The sequence below is a fragment of the Emydura macquarii genome, unplaced genomic scaffold, assembly GCF_026122565.2.
Source record: "Emydura macquarii macquarii isolate MOO-44397 ecotype Brisbane River unplaced genomic scaffold, CSIRO-AGI_Emac_v2 contig_1390, whole genome shotgun sequence".
Lineage (NCBI taxonomy): Eukaryota > Metazoa > Chordata > Testudines > Chelidae > Emydura > Emydura macquarii.
In genome coordinates, this window is record NW_027131527.1 from 8,022,369 (window position 1) to 8,045,214 (window position 22,846).

Consider the following 22,846-nt stretch of genomic DNA (forward strand, 5'->3'; position numbering starts at 1 on the left):
AGTACCCCAGCATAAGGCCCTTTGCTGCTTCACAGCCACCATAAAAGCTAGAGTTAGAAACTTTCTGGAGTTCAGCCCAAACAGGCAGGACCAGTAGGGTAAGGTGTTTTGCTTGGCTTCCAGTGCAGTGGGTTTTGTGGGATGCACAGGGACAAATTCAGATTGACACACTTTGCAGTGTATCCTCATCTGAGTGCCCAAGAGGTCACGTGTAAATCTCTGTGCATCAAGAGAAAAATATACACTAGGGTTGTATATGTAAAATAACACACCTCCTAACATGACATGAATGCACAAATGTTTTATATACATAATTGACTGATCAGATTGTGTGCTAATCAGAACTGACGTTAAGCTCCGCCTCTCCATCACTGCACCATCAACAGGCTTTGTCTTTCTGTTATGCCTGGGCCAGCTGATCTGTTCAAATCCAGCAGACTGGGACTTCCCTCACCAGATGTATTTTATAGCGTATTGTTTATTTGACAAGGAATCCCGAGAAGCACATGAGATTTAAGCATTTCAGTTGGGCTGGGCCCAGAAGAGCTAGAGACCTACTGGGCTTTAGTATGAAATCGTAAATGCAGAAAGGGGAGGTTTGCTAAGAGAAAGTCTATTGTAGTCATGGAGAGATGAATGAGGCAGACACAAACGTGGGGCCATGATATCCCTTTCTTTCCTTCCCCTTTCATGTTAGTGGTTTATTAGTTTACATATAAAACCATATATTCTGCTCTTGGTACAGAGATGTTTTTCATGTGACATCTTGAGCACTTCAGTGAAGATATGCTACAAAGTATGTCAGTCTGAATCTGGCCTTGTGTACCTCCAATCCAGTGCACTGGTAGCAAAGTGAACCAGATTCTTGACACTCCTTGGATTCACAAGCATTCACTAGGCTACCAAAGGACAACTACACTTCTCCTGCACACATCTCAATGAGTTTTTATTAGAAGAAAAAAGGACTTTTTTTAGTTTATAATTGAAATGGGCCTTAGATGCAACCCTATCTCCAAACTCCATCATATTTCAGGTGGTTTGGATTTGAATGCCCAAATTCAAATTCTTTCTTATAGTTGTGGTTCTGGGTTAGATCTGAAACCAGACACGACTGGTTTTCCATTCATGTGCGTGCCATCAAAAGATGGCAGTTTGTGTTGAAATCTTGTCAGATTTGGCACATTAAATCTGAATCCTAACCTTGATTTGGCCTCGGGCATGAACCTCAAATTCTATCCTTTACCAAATCTTGATCTGAAAAGAGAAGGCGTAGGCTAATCTCTAGATTTAGAGTATTAGCTACTTTTTCCACCTCAGGAAAAGAGTATTAAGCTTGAAAAAGACAAACAAAGTTGCCTTGGTTTATTTCAGTTGGTAATTCTGACTACCGCAGCTGTAAATGTAATGCTCATTTATAGCCAAAGCGCTCTGATGACATTTAATCTAAAACTAGTTCTGCACGACAGAAATAGATCAGAATTTCTGATTCAGGACATATGTACACTTTTTAAATTAAAGGTGAGCTGCAAAGATAACTGGAAATTGAGTTAAGCCTGAAAGTAGGCACTGAATGACCCCGCTATTCAGGAACATGAACTGGTTTAAAATTTACTTTTCCTCTCTGAAGTCTGATGGCTGGTTCCCTAGAGACGGAATGCATGATTCCCTTACTTCTCTGATACCACTGTTGTTCGGTTTAGCTTTGCAGGTCTCCTTTAAAACAGGAAATCGCTGGCAGTCATGTTGTCTTAACTAGCTTTTCCTAAGATGACAAAAAAGTTAGTAGTAGTTTACACACTGGCTTTAAAAGATTGAAAATGCTTGGGGTTTGAATGATCTTTGAGTGACAGCATTAGTAAGCTGTGGAGTGAAACAGTACTTGCCTCCCACTGGTCTGGTGTTGCCCCACCTACTTGATGCTGACTGTAGGGGTATGTCTGCGGTGCAGCTGGGAGCATGTCTCCCAGCCCTGGGGGACAAACTTGTGCTAGTTCTGCTGAAGCTAGTGCACCAAATACAGCTGTGTGGATGTTGCGACTTGGGTGGCATGATCTGGGTAGCCCCCTGAGCTTGGATCCAGAAGGTCAGGGGGGCTTGGACTCAGGTGGCTGGCCCAAGCTGCCGCCTGTGTCGGGACATTACACTGCTATTTTCAGCGCTCTTGCTAGAGCAGAGCTGATGCAAGCCTGGAGGCCTGCTCCCAGAGGTCTCAGGAAGGCTTCCCTCCCACTGGGTGGAGTTTCTTTAGAACTGGTTCTAGGGAGATGAGCTGAATTTTCTGACAACAGGGAGAGTTGTCTTTCAGTAAGTGCTTAAACCTCATAATGCACAGGCAGGGAGCCAAGACATCACCTGGAACTCAATGGCACTCAGGGCAGCATCCCCGAAGTCAGAGTTATGAGGGGTCACGGCTGCAGAATGTTTGTCTGGATTAGGATGCCTGGATGCCAGCTCAGGGAACTTTGAGAGTATGTGTAATCAACAGCTTGGAATGAACAGATCCCTACTGCTGTTACATCAATACTGCACATAGTTCACTGTGACTAGGATAACTTGCTTTTGACACGGAGTTTGTCTGCTTTGTTTTTCTGGAAGAGGAAGGAAGATTTAGTATGCACTATCAAGTGATTCATTTTTCATGTAATATGCTTCATGTTTCCAGTAAATGTTTTCATTTTAAAACAAGGTAAGGTTGCCAGTGTTTCAGTACGTGTTATTTGTGTTTTAGTTAGACTGCTTTTGGTTTATTAATGAGTATCATAATGAAAGTGCAGGTTGCTGAATAGAATCAATGGATGTTTTTATTTAAAGCCTTGCAGGAATCATATAATGTCAATGAATGCATTATTGTCGCTGTAGGCCTGACTGGTCTGAACCTGCCTCTGATTGGTTTAAATCAAATAGGCCCAAGCACTTCATAAAAATGTCTTTGTCAGCCTAGTTTTGCTTCCAAACCTATTCATCTCTGTCAGTTTTTAATATTAGTACCAGGCTCTTGGCCATAGTCCATTAGTACTGTTCTTAATTGCTCATGTTACAGATGATTACTAATATAAAAAGCATTAATGTTTTCCCATTGTGGGGCTGTTACTATGCAGATGACTCAAACTGTACAAAGCTTACGAGTTGTTGTTATTTTGGTCATTACTTTTTTCTTGAATTCTTTAATGTAGCTACTTTGGGTAATCACAGAAAGAAACTCAGTATGAGTGTGTTATTAACATTAACAGTATCTTCCTACACACATTATCTGGTTCAAACTGAACCTTTCATCCCCAACCTACACAACTTTATATTTCGTACAGCTCCCTGTCAGAATCTGTATCTTTTGTCATTGGTATAAGAAACAATTGGAGATGGCTACTTTTCTGCAAAGCAATATTCTTTACAGTGTGTTCTAGGATATTAGTAATAACGCAGATGCGGTTTTCACACATAGGGTTTGGGGTTTCTTTTGCTTTCGCACAAAATGCACGAGTGACAGCTTTAATTGTCCTGGGTAGACAAGAGGCTTTTTTTGTACAATGCTCATGACATTGCATTAGGGATTTTTCATAAGTATTACAAGAAAAGCACTTTGTGACATATTTAAAAGCTCAAAACAAAAGGTAATTCAAAAGTAAAATATGAGCAATAAAATGTAAGGGCCTTGTTCTGAATGCCAGCCCTTATACACATATCTTTGTTTTCCCCATAGCAATCTTTACACAGTGATTGCACACGTGCAACTTGGGAAATGCTGCAGTTGATATTTGTAATATGATACTTCTGTCTTACATGCTTTGATGAGCAGTGAAATAGTTAATAATGTTGATATTGAAAGTATTTTATTGGCAACTGAATTAGCACCTATTGAAATGAATGGGGCAATTCATACATCAGAGTCATTGTTTCAGACTTTCTGCAGACTCAGGTATCAGCTACAATCGCTTCACATTTGGAAAGTTTTCTACATAACCGTAATCTTGAGTGATTTACCTTGTTTAAGAAATGAAAGCTGAAACACTGGAAAACAACTGAGAGGTCTGTTCATACCCCCTTGGTTAGTTCTTCTTGACCCAGCAGGAAAGGTCTGCCCCATCCTTTGAGAAACAGTCTATTAGTTTATCTGTCTAGGTTTTTTAAACTGTACTTAGCACTATAATATCTGAGTATCTGCAGCACATACTAAAACATATATCCCTGTGCACAATAAAAAATCTAGGTAATAACAGAAATTTGCAAAAGCTAAGTAGCAGAGCCCCATTCTACTGATTTTTCCATATATATTGCTCTGCCCTCCTTCCCCGCCCCCCCATACACATATACAGTGATGGGTCCTAAATCAGCTATTGCCACCCAAGACAGAGATCTTGGCGTCACCATGAATAGTTCCCTGAAAACTCCCACTCAATTCGCAGCAGTGGTCAAAAAGGCTATGGGCCACTGTCAGAGACAGGATATTGGGCAAGAAGGATTATGGTCTGACCCAGTATGACAGCTCTTATGTTCTTATGTAAAATAAAAATAAAAATAAACCCTCAGGGTGTTATAGAAACGCAAGCTTAGATCAAAATAAGGCCCTTAAAAGGTTTCTCTTTAACAGCTATAAAGACTTCAGGCCTAAGGATACTGTAAAGTAATTCAGTATGCAAGAGAGGCTAGCATTTCACACAAATACTGTTTGATTTTCTTAAAGGGTTTAGATAACTTTGTAAAGTGGGGGCATTTCAACAGTGTTCTGTAAGAAATAGCAGCCGGTCTCCTAGATAGGAAAATCGGAGCCTATTTACATCTGTATAAAAATGCTTATGGTTGTCTTTAATACAAGTTGTAATTAATAGACGGTTTTGGTTTACACTGAGTGTGAAAACATCCTCAGGCAAAAATTAATTAAGTGTTATGTCATGTTGTAAACTACAGCTTGTTCTTTGTTTGACCCAAAAAACTTGCCAGGCAGCAGTTTTTCTTTGTCATACTAGCTTTGTTGTTTTATTTTGCTTTTCACCCTGCTTTTTACCCCTAACTATTCATAGCCTCTAACAAAACTTTGCAAGTTGCAAATTGTATCGATAGTTTCCTATCAAGCATGAATTTAAATTTGAGGATAGATTAGGTGTGTTAGCCCTTTTTCTTTTTGATAAATAACAAGAGGTTTCTACTTATGATTTTCTGTCCTCGGGGCTTTATCATTAAGATTAAATAACTGTACTCTCAAGCATGCCACTGAACAAACATCTTTTCAATTATGTGAGTAACAGATGCTTTAACAAAGGAACTATTGAAAATTTAGAAAGCCTGGTGCCCCCCCCCCCCCTTTCTCAATTTTTTTTAAAAATAAAGGATCAGATGACAGAAGAATGTAATTGTTTACCATTAAAACTGATTCTTAGCTGCCTATTCAAAACATCTCAGGACATTGTGTTTTTGCAGAACTTAGGACTGGTTTTGCAATTTTTAGAGACTTGCTGGCCAGCTCTGAAGTCAATAGGAATAGCTTACATGTAAGTGTATTCGATAGTAGGACATTCTCTTGCAGTGCTTAAGGGCAGATTGTCTTTGTGGCTTGCATGGGAGGAGGGATCTCAAAGAGCTGTTCTCCTGAACCCTTGTGTACCCCAGACAAGAGTCAGGGCCAACTGCAGTCCCTCTACAGAGACAACTCCTTCTAGGTGCCACCCCTCTTCTGCACCAGACTTTGGTGTGGACTGGGCACATCAGAGGGAGAAGGTTGCACATTGCAAAGCTGTCCTCTGCAAAGCTACCTACACCTTAGTGGGTAGGTGTTGCACAGGAAAGGCTGGTGGGTGAGCAACTATGTGGAATCCACCAGCTTAACACACTACTAGTGCATTTGGTGGAGAAGATGGCGTTTGCAACTGAGGCAAAGGCTAGAAGCTTTTATGGAGTGGCCAGGAAGATTCTCTCCCCACAGCTCTCCTGGCCCCAGTGCCCATCTCCTGCATCCAGCCCATGTACTTGGACTGGTCACTGGGGAGAGGATTTCATCCTTTATCTTTCCCTAATGCTTTATAGGAGGGAGAGCTCCTAAGCTTTCATCCTCAGACTGCACAGGAAAATCAACAGCTGTGTTCGTAATATCTCTAATTTCCAGTTTATTTAAAGCAAAGTGTGTTTGAACTCTCTTACACATAAGCAGTTCCCACCTCTCAGTGGTGTGAGAGTTCTCAATACCAGCAGCACTCCCAGCGGGCCATAAGGCAAGTTGCTGATGAGAAGATGAAAGATCCATTTCTGTAAGGAAGGAAAGTTCTCTGGGAACAAAATTGAACTCAAACAAATTTTGTCTGTACTGATAAAATACATGCCAGTTTCAGACTTCAGACAAATGCAAATGATCTGATTGCTATTGTATTCTATACAAAAGAGTGCAATGCTTGCTTTAGGAAGCCCTGCATTGTACAGCACACTACAGATGAAATCAGGCTTTTGGAATACATTAGTGATGCTTCCAACACACTTCATTTCCCCCCTTTGGAAGCAGGGATCAGGGTTTTGAGCTGTTCTTTTGCCCCTTCCGCCGCTGCATATTTGCCTTAGGCAATAGGAGAGGAGTTCTTGGCCCAGTTTTCCTACCCATTCAAACAGCTGAGCACTATATCCCATGACAAAGCCTCTAGCTAAAGTAGTGGCCTGATCTTATGCCTTTAGTGATAGTGCTGCTTCTAGTATCAGGCCATATGCCTTTGAAAAAATATGGGTTTTCATTTTAAATAACAGCATATTAAAAAATCAAGAAACACATCCCATTGAGATCCCAACAGCTCCTTCCTGCTCCCCTTCAAGAAAATGGAAGTTTTGCCATGAATGTTCTAGGGAACAAAATCAGACCAGGCTCATTCAAGAGGCTATAATATTAATTTTAGCACTTCTATCATGCCTATCACAATAGCATACATTTGCTGAATTTATTGTAGAGAATCATGAATGGGTCAGACTCACTCCGCCCAATTTTAATCTACCATCTGTACTCCAATCTCACGTTTTTCCTCTAATGGTGTCAGGTGACTCTGCCCAGTTGCTATTGTTTATGTGACGGGCTGTTATTTTGGGAACATAGCAACTGCTACATTGAATCAGACAGGTGGTCCAGTGTATCTGATCTCTGGTGGTCAGGTGCTTCAGAGGAAGGTGCAAGAAACCCCATAGTGGACAATGATGGAAATGGAAGTTTTTCTTCCAAATCCCTGTCAGTGTGAGTTACTTTATTTTCTGAATGAATCACAAGGGTTTATATCCCTTCTCAGTATCTTTAAATCTTATCTACTGTAACTGTGGACATTGTCACTATCCATATAAATGCCTAATCCTTTTTTAATCTTACTAAGCTCTGGGCTTCAATGATATCTAGTGGCAATGAACTCCACAGATTAATTAGGCATAGTGTTAAAAAAAAAAAGTTATTTCATTTATCAGGTTTAAGTATTCTGCCTTTCAGTTTCAGTCAATCTTCTGAACCTTTAGCTGAGACTGGGAAAAAACCTGGCAACCAGACCTTTAAATCATCCCTAAGAAATACAAAGTTTCCATTTTGCATTGTTTTCGGGTCTGGAGCACGGGAGAAAAGAATAGGATGTGAATGGGAAAAAACATTGGGGAATTTCTATAGTGCCATTTACAAAGAAAGAAATGAAAGAATTAAAAAGAGGCATGAGCTATGTAAAATAGTGATAGGATTTAGACTTCAGCATCCAAACCACCTTTCTGCCCATAACTCACCTTACAGAGTCTGTGGACAGAGCATCATGTGTTGTACATATGGTCACTTCCTGGTCAGAGAGCTGTAGTACCCCAACACAGTGGGGTGAATTAAAGAAAGAACTGGCAAGCTTAACTTTTATATTCCCTTCTCTTCCAGTGTTTATCAGACCCTTTACATTATTCTAAACATTTATATTCATTATTATCATTATTCCTATAAATAGACACACTCTCATGTCCTATGAAGCAGAGTTTAGCTAAAAAGCTCATTCATTCTGCATTAATCAATAGATGAAATATTAGTAGTTACTGGTTCAGATTAAATTTTGCTTTGTTTTTTTCCTATAGCTGGAAAAAATGTTGACTTATAAAGATTAAGGACTTTTTTTCTTTTGTTTTTGTGAAATGCCAGTGATGAAGACATGTTTGTTATACTGTGAAACACATTTCTCTAATGTGAATTCTGCTTTTTGTTGGGAAAAAGATGCAGTCCCTGGAGGATTTTAGAATTTATAAATATAAAATTATCTGCCTTTGTGTTTCTTTTCTTTTTCTTTTCTTTTTTTTTTTTTTGGAAGGTTGGCAGAAAGCCAGATTACTTACATTACGGTAATAGATTTGCTGACCTCTGACATCTGCTGCAGAGCAGTACATTGAATTTTTCATAATATCAGATGATGCAGATCTAAAAACTTGGTACACTCTGCACCATTATTTAATTCAAGACTCAGTAAAGCAAAATATTTTTAGACTAGCAGTTTATACGTGATTAAACTTAATATTGCTGATTGTAATAAATCAGGATTAGTATGGCACTGATTTGTTAATCTACTTGTATTGATTTTAAGTTGTCTTTATTTTTTTTAAAGTCTTGGTTTTCACAGTGACTGAATTTAATAAGAAGCTCTGTGATAGCAAAGACTCCCCTACTGTTTCTGCTCTTGGCTGGAAAATGTTATTCTTGTATTATTCCAAGGGAAAAAAAACTCATGCTGCTAAAAATCTGCTGCCTTTGGAAAGATTTTTTTAATACACTACTGCTTACATATTCTATTTATGTTAATTGCCTTATAAATAATACATTTTATTAATCTTAATATTGGAATCTTGATCATGATAAAGGCCATTTTATTTGGGCTGCTTGCAGTCTTTAGGAGTAAATATTCTTTTAATTTTTTTTATGAATACATTGGCACTTCCCCCCTCACCCCACCATGTGAAACACAGCCACAGTTCAAAGCAACTGAAGATTAGCTGTTGTTTTCAAAGTTTAATGCATTCTAGATAGTCATGTTTTTAAAATGTCTTTACCTTTACAGGCTTAAAGATAGATTAAATCTTAGCTGTGCTGCAAATATTTGACAAAAATCTTGAGCTAGTTTCAGGCATGTTGCATTCTGCTAAACTATTTGTATAATAGAGAACCACATTTTTCCTGTGTTGGGCAACGTTGACCTTAAATTGGATAAGTACAGTGTGTTTTAATGGTATATTAGCTGGATGTTTAAATGTTCTGAAAGCTGTATTTGCTTTATTACTCTTGTACTATAAAAACTTCTAATAATCAAATGATAAGATCATTTCCTGTGGGTAATCGTGTTGTACCATGACAGGATAACTGGAAAAAAAATTCAGTGCAAATTGTAACAAACGGAAATCTCTATATGAAGCAGCAATTGTTCATGGTGTTAGGCTTCCCTAGAGTCTCACAGCACATATTCATATATGCGTCCTTTTACTTTGTGTGTGTGTGTGTGTGTGTGTGTGTGTGTGTGTGCACGCTTAAAATTTATCTTTGTGCTGTAGAGAAACAGCAGCAGATTGGACTTTATTTAAAAAGGGGAAAAAAAACCCCAATCCCAGAATAAGCTATCCTTGTGTTTTGATTCAGTTTTACCTTAGTCATGCCTCTTTCCTGATACAAGAAACATTTAATTCCAGATTTCCTGCTGCTGGCTCTAGGCCTTTGACCAGCTATGTGAAATGTATTTTTACTGCTGTCTTAGTGCCAACTGCTGAACTCAGTGAAAAAGAACTGAGATGAAAATGTTGTACTCCCACATGAACTTTTAAGATTAGAAAAGGAAATTTAAGAGGTGTTTCCTAATTAGCACCAAACCTAATGAGTCCTGGTGCTCTGCATGGCAACAAAGAGAAGGGACCTTTGTCAAAAAGTGCCATAAAAATATCCATGGAAAGAATGTTAACAGTGATTAATCTTGTCAGGCCCAGCCTTATTCCATTTTCTGCCTTAACCAGAAGGTTAACCACACAGTATCTTTTATTAAAAGGACCACTAGTGGTACAGTATCTTCATCTCATTTAGAGCTATGAACAGTTATTGAAACATTTACTGATGGCATATGTAGATTGCAAATGGATGACATGTTCCCATGGAAACAAAACAAAGTCAAACAATCCTATCGCAGTGCGAACAATTATAGCAATAAAATGTGTTTTTATTAAAAGTGATTTTAAATATTTAACACATGGCAGCAAGATATAAATATTGCCCAGTATGAAACCAAAACTTGTCTCTCTAGTAAAGTCCCAAATACTGCACACAGCAGAGGGAGATATTAAGTGTTTCATGAATATTTGTGCTTTACAAATGAAATTTACCAGCCTCAAGTATGAACAAGATTATTTTTTCTTATTCTGCTTAGTTATGCTTTTTATTATATAAACATTAACTGTAATATTACAGTGGGAAGCAGGTATTTGGCAACTATATATTATTTTGCTAAGGCTGCATAGAGGGAGCAGTTTCCAGTTTTAGCAGCTGTAACATGTTTAAACTCAGTTTGTAATGGGATCTGAAGATGAATATTCCCTGTGGGCTCTGCTTAGCTTCATTACTGGAGCACTGCCAAATTCAGGGCTAGAAAATATTATTCACGCCTCTTTGCACATACCATGTCAGAGCATGCTCAGTTACTAAATTTTGTTTCTAATATGGCATAAATTAGTTTTATATTTTAACATAAATTATATTGTATTTTATTAAAATGTGAAACATTATGATCACAAATAATCTAATTTCTACTCTCTTAAGCCCAAACTGTGTTTCAATAACTAAGTATTTAAATCAAAATCGCATGGTTAGAAACTGATTGTAGGATAACAAACATATATCTGAACCAAAGAGTTTTCTGCCTTGGAGTCTTAGATTAAAGATAATTAAGGATTCCCAGCATTTGTACAGATTTATGTTGTTTATAAGCAAAGTACATTTTCTTCATTGAGTCAACTTTTTTTTAAACAAATTATGTTTGCTGTATTAAAGTTCATATTTTTAAAGTCTGAGTCTTGTATTAATCCCACAGTGAGTCATTAATCATACCAAATGCATTATAAAAACTTTAATCACTGAAGTTGAAACTGAGATTGTAATGCAATCCATCCCTTTTAATTACATCAGTTATTTTTCCTTTTAGATCAAGAGCTACTCTGCAAAGGGAAAACAGATAGATTAAAACTCAAACTGTTTGAGGTTTTTCTTTTTTAAAAAGTGACTTCACACACTTTGTTGAAGAAAGTTCTGCAATTAAATTTCTTTAATTTTTAAATCTTCCTGATTTTCTTTGCCATACTCACTCTGCCACCATCCTCCTAGCAAAAACACCCATCCCTCTTGCCCTTTGATAGGAGAGCAAAAGAACATCCTCCCGGACAGAGGCCAACATAGCTTTCACTTTATGGATCTGCCAGAAAAGGCAGTTCTGTGCTAGTCAAATTGTTCTACACACCCACCATTGTAGGTTGGGTGAAATAATGTCTCCTCTGCTCTCCACCAAGTTTCAAGTCTACACGCAAATTTACAGCTTTTATGTTTACCACCAGGCTGGAAATACATGGTTGTGCTGTTAGGTTGTCTTAGCTTTGTACTATTTTACTGGCATTCACTCTACAGGTTTAGGAGTAGGCAGGCAAAAGACTTTTAAATCAGTTGAAAACATTATGGGACAGATCCTCACCTAGTATCAATCGATGTAGCTCCATAAACCATCGTGCTCTATGGGCATCAGTGGAATGACACCGATTGACACTAGCTGAGAATCTTGCCAAATAAGTTGCTTGATCATACTTGGGATCAAATATTGAGAGCAAGGTCACAGAATTGTTTTTATTCTGTAGAATAATTTGGTTATTTAAATAAACTGCTCAGAGCTGCTACATTTTTTCTTTGCTAGAATTGCAAAAACTGATCAATTATTTCTTCCTTAATCCTTTAGATTAATCCTGCCATATGAAAGATTTATTAAAGGAGAGGAAGATAAGCCATTGCCCCCAGTGAAACCTCGAAAACAGGATAACAGTTCCCAGGAGAGTGAAACTAAAACAAAAGTATCTGGAACAAAACGCATCAAAAATGAAAACCAAAAGAACAAGAAAGAAAAAGATAATGCACAGAAATCCCAAGATGCATCTGAGGTTAGTTAATTTCCTGCTTTTTTATTTTTCAATTAACAATGCAATGCTTTAATAACATAAATGATTTATTTTATCATTGGATTTTAAACTTGAGAATTACAAAACTAGTTGGCCTTCCTTTGCTCAGTAGCTGAAATCCAATTGTGATGGCATTCTTGAGTGTTGTGAGCTATGAACAGCAACCAGCAAGTTCCATGTTGCATAGAAATGATGGCAAAATATCAAAACTGGATGTAGGAAATACAGTTTCTGCTCATTGTATTATACAGTGGTCACCATTAAAAAGTCAACACTGGCCAACAGGAAACCACACAGTTTCCACAGTGATTTCCTACTCTAAATATAGGGTCTGGGGAACTGAAATACCTCTGATAACACTGCGGTAACTGTTGGCAAATGAGGACTTTTTAATGGCAATCTCTGTACTGGCACTTTCACGCTTATGGATGTATTCACATTTCCATCAAAACCTCATTTTTCCTGGATTATTAACAAAACTAAATATCCCCTTTGGGTTGAAATTTAAAATTCAAGGCACACAGCCCTGTAGTCCTTACTCTGACGGGTTTCCCGATGAAGACAATGGGAGTTTTGGCCTAGTCCCCTGTCCTGCAAGTTGTCTCACATGGGCTGACACTATGTAGAGCCCCATCAGCTTAAGTGGGGCTCCATGCAGACCCAGAGATCAGCCCTCATGGAGTAGTTACAGGACCAGAGCCTGCGACAGGACAGGCCCCAGGAGTCAGTAGAACACACTTTTCTCAGTTTTAAGTCATTACATAAGAGTATTTAGTATTGCACATGCTGGGTGGGATTTTCATATGTCATAGGAGCACAAGTTCCATTGACTGTCACTGGGGCTTGTGCTATTACGTCCCTTAGGCACTTTTGAAAATCCTCCTCATACATACAGTATTGTATGCACTGTGCCATGGACCTAATCATGCTGTTGTAGTCTATGGCATACAAAATATACTGTTTTCTCTTTATTGAGAAATCACAACGGCTACACTGGAGCCATTACAACCCTTCCTGGAAATAAGTATTTAAAGAATTTTTAAGACATGCATTATGTAGCCAACAGAGCTCAGCCGTCCCTTTGATGCCATTGCTGTTTGGCATGTGCATATGTACTGGATTTAGACCAGTCTGAAAATCTATTTTGACATGACTACCAAAAATCCTCCTTTCTATGGCTTAAAAATAGCAAAGCAGCTAAATATGTACGTGGCTGAGACCTGGTATGCCAAATTTCAAGTAGAGTGAATGTTTATAATCATGTCAAACCCCCCAAAAGTCAGGTTTATAATGGACCCGCAAGAGACTGCCTGATCCAGAATGTGTTTTATACTGACTTGATCAACAGAGCCTTTAAAGTTGATCATGTTGACACTTCACAGAGAGAGAGACTTTTCCTTGAATTTCAATTTTAAAGCGAGAAACGTTGTAAAAACACTCCGTTACTAATTAAAGATATATAAAGAAAAGAGTACACAAAAACCTGCTTAAGTAACTTCAAGGCTGCGACACAAATTGCCAAAAGCAAGGAAATTCAAAGTTAAGGCTAGCATTCCATTCCTCATTCATCCCTTTGTGCCTAGTTATTTATTGCCGTGGTCTCAGATCAGTGAGTTATGTTACATACCATATGTACTGCAACAGCTAAGCACAACATAACGAGCCAGCAATGGAGTGTCAGCCTTAACTTTGAATTTCCTTGCTTTTGTTGTTTTGTATTTCAAACTTCCTGCTGCTTAAACTTCAGTTATTTTTGTATGCGAGTTGCAGGAAGAGTTCTTAAGCAGTGTTTATCGGAAATGCGCAAGAAATAGGGCATAGATATGTAATGCACAATTATAGTGGTTTCCTACTGTAAAATTTTATCTTCTGTATCAGACTTATTCTCTGCTGTCTGAGTGTAACTTGGATATTTTTAATACTATGGGCCAAATCCTGCCCCTGTTTATGAGGCAATAAGGGGAATGTCAGCCTCATGCAGATGTGGGAAATGGCTATGAACTGGGCCAAGTTATCCTCAGGACGGCAGGGCCCAGTGCACAACTTGGAGTGGAAGGTAGGTGCACTTGTTCTGTGGGTGGGTGTTCAATGATGACAAGTAGCTCATGGAATTGCTAAAGAAGCTCTATTCAGATCTGGAACCCCAAGCCTGTACATCCAATTTAGTCTCCCTAGTTGTCCAATAAATCATCCAGCCATCTTCAGTGATGCAGGAGTAACGCCACCTCCCCTGAAATCCCAGCTGCTGTACATGGCATTCTGGGTTGGTGACATAATGGGCTGCACCCCTGGGGTTGGTGCAGGGTCAGGACACCTAAGTTGGGGGGCTTTCTAGCACAGAAGTGTAGCTCCTCTGTGCTTTGCATCTAGTCATGGCTCCATGCCTTGGACTCCCAGATCATGCCTCTACATTGTCCATGAGAAAAAGGAGCTCAGCTGTATGTTCCGTTCGTGAGGAGCCACATTTAGGTGCAGAGTCCAGGCTGGGGTGGAAGCATTGGGCAAGAGCTGGGGTGGGAACAGGTGCATCATTTCTCCCTCAGTCCCCAGGAATGTTAATTGGAAAATATAGTACAGCTGAAGGCTATCTTGGTTCCAGAGAACCCACCTCTGGAGGCAGTCACAGCCAGGGAAGGCCCTAGTAGCAGGTCTGCAAAGGAGCCTCACTGCTAGGCTGTCAGAGGTCACCGGGGCCCGAAGGGGTGCAGAAGCACATGGCCTCTGACTAGATGGCCCTGGCCATATGAAGATCCTGAGGGATCTGCTATATTTGGGGTTAGGGTCAAATCTCACCACCCAGCAAGCTGACTTTCCATGCAAGTGGATGATCTGTGCCAGGATTTGGCCTTATATTAATTATAAAAGTAAAGAAGAGATGTAAGAGTACATCCTTCCGAATGCACATTCACCACTCACCTGGATATAAACGTGAATTACACAGGGACATCACAGGCAGAATAGAGTCTTTAGTTTATTACTTGGTTTTGTACTCATTCTTTATTCTACTGGAGTCACAGTGACATTGCCCAATGTAACTAAATACAAGACAAAATGTTATTAGCTTTATACTGTGCATGTCTCTAAAATAGCTAAAACCTCATTCAAACTGTTGCTTAACAAAAACAAAGAGCAGAATGTACAGTTATTAAATTTGATTTGCCTTTCCCCCCTGCTTTGCTCATCTGTCTGGTATTTTCCTGTAATTGTATAATCTCAGGAGACCAGCGATAGTACTTTGTGAAGGACTAATGATGGTATTTGAACTGAAAAAGGCAGCTATTAGTTTAAAAAAAAATAGTACTTACGGTGACTAACAGACACTGTAACTAATAGGAAAACCCAACACACAGGAATATTTAAAAGCATCTGTGAAGAAATAAATCTTTAAGATGGTTGTGATTCATTACATACTTTTATATCCCTTCCTGACATGATAGACCATAATGCAGCATTTGGATAATAACTTTCTTGATGCCTCTTATCTTTACAACTAAGAAAGAAAGAAATAATAATAAAGGACTCACACAATGCTGCTGTTTTATAACTGTCTTCTACCAAGGCATGTCAGAGGAGAATGACAGCAATTTTGAAAAGAGTTGTCAGTCAGCTGTATCACAGATGGAACGTTATAATGACCTCCAGGGTCACAGTTCATTCGTCTACATAATGGAATGAATAGTGTGAATTGTGCACACAAGCTTTATTAATAGAGAAGCATAAAGAGCTGCAGTCTCATTGACTATAACTTATAAAAGCTATATTTGTAATAGCGTGCACACACTCACTGAATGTTGACAACTTCATTTTAATCCATTAATAAAAAAAGCATGCCCCAGTTAAGTTATAACTGATTTTTCAGTACAGCATTGAGCTCTAGTATTCCATTTATAGAATTTTTAATATTTTAAAGTAGACCCAAATGTGACTGATCTGTTCTGCAATCACTGAATTATATCTACAATACAGACCCAATAAGAAAAGCCATATTTTTCATAGGTGGGGTTGGATACTGAGGATATTTTATGTCCTTACCAGCTGTGTTGTGAAAAGTGCAATTATCTATGTAGGTAATTGACTGATTCAGAAAGAAGACAACCTTAGCATTAAACTATCTGGTCAAATCATCAGATGATCAAATTCTTTATAGTCTGGTTACAAGCCTTTGGTATTTTAAGAGAACTTATTATATCACTAATGTGGGTATTTCTGGGAGTTAGATTTCTTTGTTTAAAATCTGATACATGGTATTAAAGCTTTCAGATTTCAACAAGATGATTGAAAATAATGTTTCCAAAAGAAGCTTCTGTGTACTGTATTTGCTTTTATAAGCAGTCTGTCAACACATACTGCATTCTTATTATTGTCTATTGAAACATTTTATTAGGTTTCATCAGAACAAGAGAAGGATCAAGACTCTTCAGACCAGAAAAGTTTATCTGAGCATCCTGCAGAGGAGGAGACGAAGAAGCCTATTGAAGGGCCCCAGCCTCTTCTGCCAGAGGCAACAGGGCCAGTATCTTTGGAAAAGACAGACTTGCTGGAAAACAGCTCAAACCGTGAAAAACCCAAGGAGGAGGTTCAGCACTCAGCCTCTTTTTCAACCGCTTCAGCGCCCCCTGAAGAGGATACCATATTGGAGCCAACAGTCAACAAACAGTTGCACACCCCAACAGATGCCCTTGATGACACAAAGCAAGAACAAAGAGTACACAGTTTTACAGACAGTTTAGAAAGTGAACCCCAAGAACCGCCTTTTAATAATTTCCCTGCAATCCAAGTTCAGTTACCAACTCAAAACGACATGGAAGATGATAAATTGCCAGAGATGGCAGATTATATTGCAAACTGCACAGTGAAACTGGATCAGTTAGGAAATGAAGACATACACAATGCACTAAAGCAAACTCCCAAAGTTCTTGTGGTACCGAATTTTGACATGTTCAAAGAAAAGGAACTGCCAGGTTCCATTAACGATGATCCCAGTTTTAGTTACACACCACTACTATATTCAAAAGGTAATCCAGGCATCATGTCACCACTGGCAAAGAAAAAACTTCTATCACAGGTCAGTGGAGCAACCCTGTCATGTAGTTATCCATATGGGTCACCTCCGCCATTGATTAACAAAAAGAAATTAAACAGCAGAGATGAACATATCTCAGGCATATCTCAGACTCCCCATGCCCCCAGTTCTGATTCTCTGGCAATTAATAGACCATCTGTAATACAACACGTGCAGAGTTTTAAGACCAAGAATTCAGAGGAAAGGAAATCTATTAATGAAGCTTTTAAGCCTGACACGTTAAGTAAACCAGATCCCCAGCGTTGTGATTTTTCAAAACATCACCTTAATTCTCTTGCTGAATCTTATGTACTGAAGCCAGATATCCAGGACTGCAAAGATAAAATGAATGAGAAAAGGGCACTGCAGCATTCCCATGTGCCCAGTTTCTTGGCAGACTTTTACTCATCTCCTCATCTGCACAGCCTTTACAGGCACACAGAACACCACCTTAATAATGAACAGACATCAAAGTACCTCCCTCGAGACATGTTCAGAGATTCAGAAAATATTTCTACTTTTACTCAACACAAACACCAAGACAAACTAAATTTAAATTATCACCCATCTTTGCATCAGCAAGAAAAAAAGACTGCAGTGGAAGCCTCTTCAGATGATCAGCCAACGGATTTGAGTCTTCCAAAGAGTGTACACAAACAGACTGCAAAGACTCCAGGGTCCAGTCTCCCACATTCATCAATGGTGCCGCAAGAAAGCCAAAGTATTTCCAAGTTCCAAGCCGCAAGTGGCCAGGCGGTGAGCATAGACTGTAATCCCAAAGCTTGCCGTGTTTCTCCAATGACTATGTCAGCACCTAAAAAGCTTGGTGAATCCCTTCACAGGTCTGGGAAACAGCAGAATCAGAGAGTTGAGAATTTAAGAAAGATGGAAGGAATGGTCCATCCAATTATAAACCGCAAAACTAGCCCCCAAAACATTGGGGCAGCTCGGCCATTGAAACGGAACCTAGAAGATCTGGACAAAGTCATTTCTGAAAAAAAAATCCGAGCTGTTTCTCCTCTGCATTTACCAAAGGAGGCACCTGCAAAGGAAAAGGTTCCCGATCGAGAGGGCGAAGGCAGCAAATCAGTTCATGGTCTACATTCTGGCAGCATGTTGGAAAGCCACAAATTTCCCCTCTCAACTCCTATCTTCACAGGCTTGTACCCAGGAACTCTGTGTGCGGGGTTGAACAATCGCATCCCAGCCGGATACTCTCATCCTTTGCAGTACTTGAAAAATCAGACCGTGCTTTCTCCACTAATGCAGCCTTTGGCTCTTCATTCCTTCATGGTGCAAAGACAATTTCTTACATCCCCTGCAAATTCTCAGCAGCTCTATAGACACTTAGCTGCAGCAACACCTGTAGGAAGTTCATACGGTGACCTTTTGCACAACAGCATTTATCCTTTAGCTGCTATAAATCCTCAAGCTGCCTTTCCACCTTCCCAGCTGTCTTCTGTACATCCTAGCACAAAACTGTAAATCCCATTTGAAAAAAAAAAGTATCTGAGGAAAAATGTTCAGTTAGCTACATTCCTGTCCCTGTGATAATGTCTTGCAGAATTAGAAATCAATATTTTTGTTAACCAGTAAGCAGTCTCATCCCATGTAGCTGAATGCTTCAAATCTGATAGAGACAAGACTACTTTTCAATTTGTAATTCCAGCTTCCCACATCTACTCCCCAAAATCATTTCATTTTGCATATTAGTTTTTCAAAAGGTCTTACATGTGTCGAGAGCAAAGATCAGAGCAAGCCAATGGAACTTCAGGGCCAGATCCTGATCTCATTGAAGCCAGTGGCAAAACTTGCATTTGTTTTCAGAGAGTGTAAGATCAGGACCCTTAGCTGTTCCAAGGACTCAAGATGAATCTGAAAAAGAGGAGGAGGCAGGGAATACATACAATCAATAGATGTGCTTTTGAGGGGTAACTTTTCCTGACTTTCCAAGGTTCAATCAATGCAATGTATAGTAAAACTGCAATAGATTTTTCATTTTAACACTATTAGTAACAGAAAGGTAAACACTGTTTAATTTGACTGTACATATCCGCTTTGAAAACTATCAGTGTCACATTTGGTCACATAATTTATATAGTTTCATTTGTCCAGTATATCCTGTGCTCTTTATTTTTATTTTTTTTTAAATTAAACAGTATCATTTTATCTGCAACTTATTTTAAAGGCTGTGGCTGTCCTAATTTTTTTGTGTGTGTTTGTAATTTTCCCAGTTCTTATACTTTTGAGCAGCATTTTTGGTGGTAACGTTATTGTTTACAAACTGAAGCAACTGGTTCAGGCTATAAACATACTGTAGATTATACAACAGTGCAATTGATGCCAACAAAGTCCTTTTTTTTTCTATGATCTGTTCCTGATAGGTGCTGAGCACCTACCACTCCCACTGGTGGTGTCACAATGGCTCATACACTGCTTTACTGGCCATACAAGCTTTGGTCTGTGAATTTGTTAACAATTGTACTTACTTTATCTACGCTGTGAAACTTTCCTGCATACCAGAGAAATGAAAAAAACAAAACCTCACTGGCAACAAGCTGCTGAATAACAACGGAGTCCAGAAGACGGATTTGTGGGTTGTGAAAATATGTCAAGAAGGTCAAAAATGAGAACAGGAGTCAACCTTTATTTTTTAATCAAAAGAGTCCTGTGTGTCGAAACAGGGATGGTCTGGGTAGGTGCCTTCCCCCAAAAGGAAGAAGATCACTAAATAGCAGCCCAAGGTTCAATAATCTGAACAGTGAGTTAGCAATGGTGGTACCTCACCTAGCCCATTCTTCCTCTTTCACATCAAGTGAGACTGACCCCAGTGCTGAGAGCCAGCACAAAGCCTATGCATCCTGTAAACCCCCTTCAGAGAACCAGATTCCCAGGAGGCATAAATCAGCATAGCTTTGCTGAAATCAAAGGAGCTATGGTGATTGCACCAGCTGGGAATCCAGCCCACTGGGCTTAAAAGGGACTTAAGGCCTGAGCACCTTTTGTGATGGCCCTCTGCACCCATGCTGAACTACTAGCCCCCGTCATTGGGAATCATTTGTAAATGGGAAAAGCCCATGAGCGAAGGTTTGGAGTTTTCATAATGAAAGAACCTTCCTATTCATATATAATCTCTTTGAGGGCCATCACTACCCTGCAGCTAAATATAGAAACGGAGACAGAGACATTTAACTTGGAGGTATTTTACAATGTGAAAATTGGTTATGATTTAAAGCATCTCAGTTATAATTCAAATGCACAGGAATCAAAACTGTTAACTATAAAAGAGGAAACACCTTGCATGCCACGCATCTTATTAGAACTTCCCAGGATGTGATGCCAAATACAATATGTAATGGAACATATTTAATATCCAAAGTGGAAACCAGAATTATGTAGTCATCTACTGTTAAAGATCCACTTTCTTCAATTAAATACTTTATATTTCTGTGGTAAAAAAGATTTCATTGCTCAATAAACAGACTAGTAGAACTATTCTAGAACATATATGTGCCAATGCAAATTATTCTACTATTCCACAAACCATACAGAAAACAAAATCACAAGCTTATTTGATCACAGGCCGTAGCATAGAGGGCATTTCTAGTGAAGTTGCATGAGCCCTGAATCATGTAAGAATTAGGGATTAGGAGGAAATGTATAACCTACAGCAAACACAAATAGGTGCCTGCCATTTAATCAAAAAATTAAACATTTCTCTTACTTGTTTATGATACTCTGTACATCCTGGATTCATGCATTTGTTTACAACAAGTCTTTTATTTCACTTTTGATTACATCATTTTGGAATTTGATCAAAGCATTTTAAAACAATGTTAACACCGTGAAGAGTTGTAGGGGATTTTTCCTTCATTTATTTCATGAGGAGACTCAGTGTTTCTGTCTGAGGAAGCTCATAATATACTGGGCAAAACATCAGGACAAATAAAAAGAAATGGTGGCATAACTCCCCAATAGAAGTAGTACATGATTTGTTTAAAAACTCTTACCAGAAATCTGGGAAATCTTTCAGAGAGACTATTGAATTCTCCATTGGCCGAGAACTACTTTTTTAAAAAATGTCTTAAATGGGGCTTTGTTTGCATTGTTTGAGTTCAAGGGGCCTTATTATTGAATGAAATTGCACAAGCCTTTCTTTGTGCAATCAAACCATTGTTACTGGTAGGTTTATAAAGGAAACTGTGGAATCTAATTGGCAATAGAGTCATAAATATATTTACCAAGAACTTGTTCCAAGAAATGTTGCAATTCAGATGCACTATGTTCAAGATTCATTAGAGATTCTGAAAGCTGTGAGAGTCAATTAAATAAATAAATACAAAAGCCCAACAAAAACAATTTTCATGTAAATTCTGCTCACAGCCCAAGTGTGACTTTAGGAAACTCTAGGAAATTAAAAACAGAACCTGACTTTTGCAACAAAATATATTTCTAGTGAGGATCAAAATTTGTAATGGTTGCCTTTCGCAATAGGTCTGTCTGATTTATTTAGTTACTGGACAAGATAAGTACCCATTTATTTCAGGACATACAAAGTAGTTTGTTCAAACTAAGTATTTACAACTTATTGAATTGGTGCACGAGTACTGTATCTTACTATATTGATGTGTCTATTGGAAGTTTCTAGATCACAAAAGCATTTTATGTGGTATGCCTTCAAAGGAAGGGTACATTTCTTTTCAGTCATCGTTCCACATAGTTTTTTTTTGTTTGTTTGTTTTGTTTTGGTTTTTTTTTTTTTTGGTCAGTCAGGTCACAGCTGGGCTACTTTGACAATTGTCATGATTTTAATGAGAAATGGGAATTATTTCACTTATGTGAGGTCAACAACATTGAAACTTATCATGAGCACTTACTAGGTGTTTGCTGTAAATGTGTTGGATATTTCACTTGTTCCCTTCTCCCCCAGTTTTAAATATGTTCTGATGATGGCAGCATAATCTACTAGCTGTTTATACTTTTTTAACTTTCTTTTGTTGTAAATATTGTATACTTTTTGTGATTCAAGTTACGTAGCCTATATGCTCTGTAAGGTGATTATCTGTATATAGCAAAATGGCCCAGTAATATTATATAGTATCCCATTTAAAAGGTTATTGAGTAACCTTTGCATTAGTTTAAACACTACCAGAAATAAAGCTGAGCCAACTATAAACACTCAATTTTTGTATGTTTTCCAAATTGTACTTATTAATGCTTTTGATACTGTATTATGTGCCAATAGTTTCCCAATCACATAGCAGGCAAAAGATATTTTGTACTTTTTGATCCACTGTAATATTTAATAAAAAATGTTATTATCTGTTCCCTTTTGTGTTTGATTAATAATTCTGTAAACAGCTCTTATCACAAGGGATTACATATTATCCCAGGTGACCTTTCAACCTTTTTATATTGGCTTCTCTAGAGAAAATATCCCTTCCCACAAATGATTAGATTAAAGAAATGGAAGTTTACAGTTTACTAAAGGAGGAAAAGACAGGCATCTTCAATATTCCTCTATTTCTGCAGTTCTCTCATATTAAAGTGTGGCTATGCTCAGAAGACGGTAAAAATAGCTGTTGACTGGATAATGTTCAGGCTCAGTCAGTGACTTCCATAATAAATTTA

The 22,846-nt window shown here is 38.4% G+C and overlaps 1 protein-coding gene across 3 annotated transcripts in view; it reads left to right on the forward strand.

Annotated features, from left to right (window-relative positions):
* Positions 1 to 19,395, forward strand: part of ARID5B (AT-rich interaction domain 5B) — a 136,256-nt gene extending 116,861 nt beyond the window's left edge. For all 3 annotated transcript variants that reach the window (XM_067552580.1, XM_067552581.1, XM_067552582.1), the window contains 2 exons: positions 11,937 to 12,135; positions 16,538 to 19,395. In XM_067552580.1, the coding sequence (XP_067408681.1) occupies positions 11,937 to 12,135; positions 16,538 to 18,700 (2,362 nt within the window). In that variant the 3' untranslated portion in view covers positions 18,701 to 19,395. The remainder of the gene's footprint in view (positions 1 to 11,936; positions 12,136 to 16,537) is intronic.
* Positions 19,396 to 22,846: the final 3,451 nt, after the last annotated feature.